At 42.8% G+C, this 8647-nt stretch overlaps 1 protein-coding gene across 2 annotated transcripts in view; it reads left to right on the top strand.

The window, feature by feature from the left end:
• Positions 1–89: 89 nt before the first annotated feature.
• igf1rb (insulin-like growth factor 1b receptor) overlaps positions 90–8647 on the top strand; it is a 105829-nt gene continuing 97271 nt past the window's right edge. For both annotated transcript variants that reach the window (XM_061765436.1, XM_061765435.1), the window contains exon 1: positions 90–568. In XM_061765436.1, the coding sequence (XP_061621420.1) occupies positions 478–568 (91 nt within the window). In that variant the 5' untranslated portion in view covers positions 90–477. The remainder of the gene's footprint in view (positions 569–8647) is intronic.

Below are 8647 nucleotides of genomic sequence, written 5' to 3'. Positions count from 1 at the left end.
AAGATTTGACTCCGGATGATACAAACGCCAGCACTAGCGGGACGTTATGCGCCCCCACCCCACGCCACCACTACGACATGGAGCGTGAAGATGCGGATTACACAGGAATCCCCGCTGCTCCCCATTGAGTCATATCGGTCCCGTCGCCCTCACCTGCGCGGTGTGCCTGTCGCCGGCGTTTAAGATCAATGTGAAGAGATTTACACCGGGGCGAGTGTGTAAACGCTGATTTTCCGAACGGGCTTTCGTGACTGCTAGCTCGTGGCTGCTAGCCCATTAGCTCCATTAGCCGGCTAGCGGCTAAAAGGCGCAGGCTGAACATTTAACAGGCTTCTTCCCCTCCTCACACGTCACCCAGAAATAACCCTGAGAGTTTGTTACACGGACTGACGGACGCCCCCCTCCTCAACCCCCTTACGCCCCCTCGACGCGCGTATTTATTTACAGGTTTTCGGCCAAGGATTGACGTCTCCGGGAATGAGGGCTCGAATGGAAAGGAGCCGCTTGACCTTGTTTTGGGGTCTGATGCTGGCCGTGTTGTCCTGCCTCCGGCCCGCCGCAGCAGAGAGTAAGTCATACAACAACACCTCACATGACGAACTAAACAATAAACACAGGGCTAGACCGTTTAAAAAGGCAATTCTGTGGTCTACTCCACGTTAAGTAGCGAGACAATGCTCTGCCGGCTGCTGCGCTTTTACCCCAAACGGTCACGTTTCCCAATCATGCTATTCTTAATGACGTTATTTTGTGTCTGTTTGGGGGTCTTAGACTTGATTAATTGTGTTAATACAGATAGAGATGCATTAATGCCTTATTTGTCAGTATACCGCTCATTTTCGTAATCATACAGTATTTCCCTAAATCAAAGGCCAGATCATGGCATTGACGTCATGGCTTGAAGAGCATAGTTTAGCGACTAAACTGACTTAACTGTGTGCTACAATTAACTTTTGATACAAAAGTGTTCTGCAACCCGTTTTTGGGACCCTAACGTTTGGGGAAACCACAGGAACTAAGAGGAAATAGAAATGCCTAAACTGATTTAACTAGGTGCTTGTTTTGTCGACAACTGATAAGAAGTGTCCTGCAACTGGTTTTTGCAGACCCTAAAGTTTTGGGAATTCTCTAGTACAGGAGCTAATTCTAGTGATGCACCGAAGTGAAAATTCTTGGCCGCAGCAGGAAATGATAGCCCCGGGGCCCGAAAACCGAAACACCAAACGGAATTACTCTGCCAATTAACTAGTAAAATTGCATTTATGGCTATGACTGCATAGCTGCCAACCTATACAAACCTCGGGAGAGTTATTGCAGTATATTATTTAATAGGACAAAAAGAATTAAGCATACTGTTTAATTGAACAACAGTCATTACTCGATGCAACAATGCTAATTTCCCCATTGTTGAATTAATAAAGTTTCTTATTTCATAAATATGTATTTTATTAATATCCTCTACTTTCAACCTTTTTCGCCCCTCTTCATAGGTGACTACTAATTTTCCCCAATAGAGACTGAAACGTCAACAGTGTTGAACCTCCTAAAAAACACTGGACTTGTATCCAAAAATATAACCTTTTGCGCCACTCGATAGTTTTGCTTCGTTTTTGGTGTTAATCACGTAACTAGTAAGGGGCAGCAATGCACTAAACCTGCCCAGTCTGCAGGAAATCAAGAAGAAGAAGAATGACATAGTAATTCATTTTTGGTTTTCGGTTCTGTGTGGCTGTGTAATGTAATTCTTTTCTCTCCAGACACATTATTTTGCCTGATATTTTGCTTTTCGAAGTTAGTTACTGTTCACTACGACGCGGTTCCAGCCAGATCTACTGTATGTGACAGGGGTACTGCATCACCCATTCACTTATTTCAATGTGTCTGCATGTCACGATAGCTTAGCAATTATCACGACTTCGCTGTCTTTCTACTGTTAATTACTCCTCGTCCTCCCTTCGTGATAATCATAATTGTCAGAAGTGTGGCTATTTGCTACCATGGAGGCAATGATTAGTGACTTATGCTAGGTTGACACGGGACGCAAAGAGAACTTTCGCCTTCGTGGCTCCGCAATCTGCATCCTGTTAGCTGTTAGCTGTGTTAGTAGCTAGCCAGCTGTAGTTGGTAGGTACCTATGGCAGCTGCGGTTTTTGTTTGCGATATCACATAATCTTCTTTCGAGTGTGTTGTTTCGGTGACAAAAGTCGTTCGCCTGAAAACTGGAAAATCCCTTCTGGGCCATTTTCGGTGGGTGAAAATTCATCACTACCTGCAACCCATTTTTGGACCACATATTTGGGAAAACCGTGCCACAGGAAATTATTCAAACTGACATACACATTAAAAAGTAGTTCAACACTGTTGATATTAAGACTTAAAAACGATTAAAGAATACTCTTTGACGATTAGTGGCCCAGTTAAAGTGTCCTTCGGCACATTTCGGGTACCCTAAATTGAGAGAACCCCTGCCATTGGATGTAAAAATAATCCGCTCCTGTCAGTCTCGTACAAGTGTAAAAATAAGGTAACCGCCTTTTATATTAAAGCTATTTAAATGATGACCCAATAAAAACTCAACATCGACCAATTTTGGGACCCTCAATTTAGGGAACTCCTCTAAAGGAAATAATGGGAAATCAAAAGAATCTGACGATGCGTATGGCTTGCCATACATGTGTCCTGTAAAGTTTGAAGTGAGCGAACTGGCCAGTGACTCAATGGAGAAAGTCAGTCAGGCTGTGGATGAAAACCACTGTGTTGATTCTGACTCACCGTGTGGTGAAGTGGCATCCACAAAAATGTGGAAGGTATCAGTAAGCGCAGCGCCAAAGCAGATCACCTAAAAAAAAGAAAAGATAGTGGATTGAAACGCCTCGCCATGAATTAGGTTCAGCTTCAACTGGGAACTACATGCTGTAGAAAACACTCAAACCAAAACTGACATTGGTGTTACATATTGTCACTATTCAATGAAAAACATGGATCTCCACTTTTTTTAGCCCCAAAACTCACTCCGTATCATGAAGTGCTAAAGGGGTGGGGTTGGAGGGGCGAAGAGCCCCCATCACCAGTTTTACCGGTACATGTAATTGGGTATACATGTTTATGTCTCTCATAACAGGACGCACAAAGAAGTCTTAAGGACCCATGCCCAAAATTGAATAGAAAGTTGGCTATTTTGTTTTGAAGTAGCCTTATTGAGTGAAATCGGACCCACCTAACATGACCCTGTAAAAAGTAAAAAACCACTGTGTTACGTCACCTTTTCTTTTAACAACATTCAATAAACGTTTGGGAACTGAGGACACTAATTGTTGAAGCTTTGTAGGTGGAATTCTTTCCCATTCTTGCTTGATGTACAGCTTCAGCTGTTCAACAGTCCAGGGTCTCCGTTGTCGTATTTTACGCTTATAATGCGCCACGCATTTTCAATGGAAGACAGGTCTGGACTGCAGGCAGGCCTGTCTAGTACCCGCACTCTTTTACTACGAAGCTGTTGTAACACGTGCAGAATGTGGTTTGGCATTGTCTTGCTGAAATAAGCAGGGGTGTCCATGAAAAAGACGTTGCTCGGATGGCAGCATATGTTTCTCCAAAACCTGTATGTACCTTTCAGCATGAATGGTGGCTTGAAAGATGTGTAAGTTACCCATGCCATTGGCACTAACACAGCCCCATACCATCACTGATGCTGGCCTTTGAACTTTGCATCCATACAGTCCGGATGGTTCGTTTCCTCTTTGGTCCGGAGGACACGACGTCCACAATTTCCCAAAACAATTTGAAATGTGGACCACAGAACACTTTTCCACTTTTCATCAGTCCATCTTAGATGAGCTCGGGCCCAGAGAAGCCGGCGGCGTTTCTGGGTGTTGTTGATGAATGGCTTTTGCTTTGCATAGTAGAGTTCCAAGTTGCACTTACAGATGTAGCGCCAAACTGTATTTACTGACATTGGTTTTCTGAAGTGTTCCTGAGCCCATGTGGTGATATCCTTTACACATTGATGTTGGTTTTTGATGCAGTGCCGCCTGAGGGATCGAAGGTCACGGGCATTCAATGTTGGTTTTCGGCCTTGCCGCTTACATGCAGTGATTTCTCCAGATTCTCTGAACCTTTTGATATTATGGACCGTAGATGATGATAATCCCTAAATTCCTTGCAATTGTACGTTGAGGAACATTGTCCTTAAATTGTTCGACTATTTTCTCACGCACTTGTTCACAAAGCGGTGAACCTCGCCCCATCTTTGCTTGTGAATGACTGAGCAATTCAGGGAAGCTCCTTTTATACCCAATCATGGCACCCACCTGTTCCCAATTAGCCTGTTCAAATGTGGGATGTTCGAAACAGGTGTTTGATGAGCATTCCTCAACTTTGTCAGTCTTTTTTGCCACCTGTCCCAGCATTTTTTGGAACGTCTTGCAGGCTAAGTTAATGATTATTTGCTAAAAAAAAAAAAAAAAAAAAAAAAAGAATCAAGTTTATCAGTTTGAACATTAAATATCTTGTCTTTGTCGTGTATTCAATTAAATATAGGTTGAACATGATTTGCAAATCATTGTATTCTGTTTTTATTTGTTTAACACAACGTCCCAACTTCATTAGAATTGGGGTTGTACATAGGTATAGGGGCGATTGGAAAAAAACTTTCATGTTTTATAAATGTATGCCGCCATCTTGAGGTTATGAAAAGGCTGTACACTTTCAAATCTAATATGCCACCGCCACCGAGAGTTTATGAGAGAGGTGTACTTTTTCATTCTAATACACCACCACCACCTAGAGGTTATGAAAAAAGTGTAGCCTACACTTTCATTCCAGTATGACATGGGTATATATGACTGCATATATGTAAAGTTGTGCTCATAAGTTTACATACCCTGGCAGACCTAGGCCTACTTTCTTCTGTCCCTCTTTATGCTTGCCACTTCCCGCTTTCCCACCTCTTTATAGTTGCTTTTTTTTTTCGCTATCCTTCCCGCTATACCCCTGTTATGATTGCGACTTGCTGATATCCCCCTTGTGGTGATCACCACTTCCCTCTATCCTTTGTGCTATCTTCTGCTATGGTTCCAACTTCTCACTACACCCACACTACACCTCTGGAATGGCATGTTGATTTCAAAACCCCAGTTCTGCCTTGGTGCCTTACACAAAGACCAGTAAGGGAGTATAGTCAGATGTGAAGAATCAAGAGCTAATAAATTACGAGGGCTTTTTTTGATAGCGAAGGAAATTCTGCATGTGTTACACGTTACTATCCATACTGTGAAGTGGGGCCTCATCCCGCTCTCAGCGGCACATTGGGGAAGGGAGGGTTGAACCAGGGTCTGGGGTTTTTAAAATAGAACAAGCCAAAGTACATTCATATGAGTTCTGTTGATCGGAAAGAGTGAGGACCCTGTGAAACAGTGCGTTACGGCCTTTTGCCTCTATCCCCAACCGTCACTGGACAAACCTGACGCTTCTCCCCCTGCCGTCGCTATCGTGCGTTATGTTCTCGTGTTGGTGAGTCTAAAGCTTCCTTGTGTGGCTATACACTCTTAAACATTCCTGCAGTACAGCGATCCATAGAGTTCATTTATATCTGGAGTAATTAATTCCACAGTGTTGACATCATATAACATTTGTAAACGCTACAGGCACATTTTAACATTAACTGGCAGACAAGTGTAGGCAGAGGGTAACCAGTCAAATAAGAATATGAAATAATAAAACTCTGTTTAAATATTGTAGTTGAAAATTTACTACTGTAATGGAAACTACAAAAAGTTAAGCCCTGTCAATCTAGAGGTAATGGAAACTAACCGGGAGTAGAAATCTACCAATATAAAACCACTAACAGAAGTGACACTTGACTGCTGGCAACACTGTAACGGTTGCTAGACACTGGACTCAAGTCCTCGGACACTGTAAGAACCTTTCTGCTTTAAATGAGTCCGCTTACTTCACAGTAACATAACCTCATCCTTTGATGCTGGCTGAAAACAGGCGTTCTGAAGGCTTGTTTATACTGATGTCATGACAGTTCGATGTCCAACATTCATACAGTGGAACCCCGGGTTACGAACCTAATTCATTCTGTGACCCCGTTTGTAACCTGAAACGTTGTAATGAATGGAAATGGAATTAATCGGTTCCAGCCCCAAAATTAAGTTATACCTGCATTTTTTTAACAAATGTGGTTAGAAATAAATATAGTGCAATAAATCAGGGGTCTCGAACTGGCAGCCCGCGGGCCATTTGCGGCCCGCAAGACGATATTTTGTGGCCCCCACCTTAATATGAAAGTTTAATGTTAGGTGCGGCCCTCGAGTTTTATATGAATGTCACTTTTCCAGTGTTGTTTGCAGAGCTGACGAACCTACCAATCACGGTGGGGTATATGGCTCTCGGGGGCGTGACATCGACCGGGCTTGATGCAAGCAGAGAAACATTTTTCAATGAGTGAAAGTTACAGAAGCGTTGCCATGGAGATTTTTCTTCTCTGCCTGGCTAGGCAAACTCGGACATTCGTCCCAGGGCTCTGTGTTCACCACACGTCCAAAAAAAGTGTTTTAAGTTGCTGCCCAGTGTGACATTATATGACGTATACAGGTTATGTCTCTCTCTGAATTAATCAAAGTGATGGGCGCGCGGCGAGATAAAAGAAGGGTGGGGAACTCGTTGTTGTGGTCTGCTGTCTAAGTCCGGTCGGATCTGTGTGGGGGTGGGCTGCAGTCTGGCTCAGCGTGCCGCGCCCCCCCCCCATCCACTTCCATGTTAAATGGAAAAAAGTGGATGGGGTTGCGGCGCGTTCGGTCTGGCTGTGGCGTGCCCTCGCGTAGATCTGGTCTGGTCAGCGTCCGTGTTTATCATTTTGTGTTAAAAAATAAAAAAGACGTTTGAGAAGATTGGATTATTTTTTTTAATTTCTAATTTAAATTGTGCGCGCATGCATGTGCGCCGAGGCTGCGGCCCAGCCTCAGCCAGACTCTGCCTCCAGCGGCCCCAAGGTAAATTGAGTTTGAGAACCCTGCACTAAATGACCATGGTAATGGTTCATTGCTCATTAACTTTAACTAAGATGGGAAAGGGAAGGAGGACTACAGCTCCTCATTAAAGAAGTCTTTTTCCATAATAACATTAAATTCTGATTATTTTTTTTATTTCCATTTGTCCGTTTCTTTTTTAATTCATTGGTTGATTTTGGCACAACAAAAGTTGTCTGTTTCTGTTCAAGTGTGACATTGCATTGTCATTTAAAAGATGAATTGCTATGTTGGACAATTTCTTGCACATTTATTTTGATCATTTTCATCATTTGATTCATTTTATAATTTTTTTGATTGCCTCACTCAAGCTATCACCAGCAAGCACTTTCTCATTTCGTTTCTGTCAGTCTAAAAGCAAAAAACAACAACAAAGATGGATCATGTCAAATTCTAAACAATCAATGTCTTTTAAGATTATCCTCCAAGATTGTGTTTAGGTCTGATGTGTGTTAAGAGTGGATTCGTCCTGATTTTAGGGTCCGAAAAACAGGTCCGGGCCGACAATCTTAAATAATGAACGTGTTCAATATTTAAAGCAAAAGTCTTCATGTGTGTGGGGGGGAAAGCCGACTTCACCTGAGTCATGACGTGGTGAATTGTGACGTGAACAGAATATAGCCAATCGAGAAGTGCCCTGACTCAACAAAAGGAAAAGACAAATAAAAACAACCGTGTCTGACCCAATGTCATTTTTTTGTATAAAAGTGGGTTCCCCATAGGGCAAGGTATTTTCCAAAACAAGTAGTTTTTTAAGGACTACACCATTTTACAAGGCTCCTGGCTGCGGCAACCTTCGGGAATATTGAGGAAACATCAGCGCATACCCAGAAGTGTTTCATCTTTTTCGTTTTTTTGAGATCAAGTGTGATACGTGAGATTTCGTGATCGGCCGTGGAACGGAATCTTTGTGTATGGTGTCCTGTGTTTATATTATCGGAGCACATCACACACAATACAACCGAAACTGTTTTGCCCTACTTGAAATGCATATTATGTAAAAGTGGCATATAATTTCTTGCATACAAATAAATAGGTGTCTTTAATGCCTGCCCACCCATCAAGGTGTAACTAACAGAACCAAATAAAGTTGTGAGGTACCTATTTTCCAAAATGTGTCTTTTTGAGGGCCCTTCTAAATTTTACCAAATGTTGACAATCCCAATTTGAATAAATCACAAAGTACTGCTTCTTTACACAGTTTCTTTGCCCATGACTAGATGACAACTGGACTAAATGGAAACACTATTATGATAGATCCAAAAGCTAAGCAGAGCTGCAGTTTTGTTTGAAGAACAGATTACTATTGGCTTCTGATAATCGGCACATACTCGAATGTTCTGCAAAATTGTGGACATGGAGGGTATTTGTTTTTGACTCATGTATGCCACTATGCTGCATGTGCCAGATACACGGACCCATCCATCCATCCATCCATCCATCCATTTTCAACACCGCTTATCCTGGTTAGGGTTGCGGGGCGCTGGAGCCTATCTCAGCTGATTTCGGGCGAAAGGCGGACTACACCCTGAACTACTCGCCAGTCAGTCGCAGGGCACATATAGACACGGACAACCATTCACACTCACATTCACACCATCACTGAGTGGGAA

Source organism: Phyllopteryx taeniolatus, chromosome 2 (genome assembly GCF_024500385.1).
Source record: "Phyllopteryx taeniolatus isolate TA_2022b chromosome 2, UOR_Ptae_1.2, whole genome shotgun sequence".
NCBI classification, from domain to species: Eukaryota; Metazoa; Chordata; class Actinopteri; order Syngnathiformes; family Syngnathidae; genus Phyllopteryx; species Phyllopteryx taeniolatus.
The sequence above is the reverse complement of the archived record's forward strand: the minus strand, read 5'-3'. Positions and strand labels throughout refer to the sequence as shown.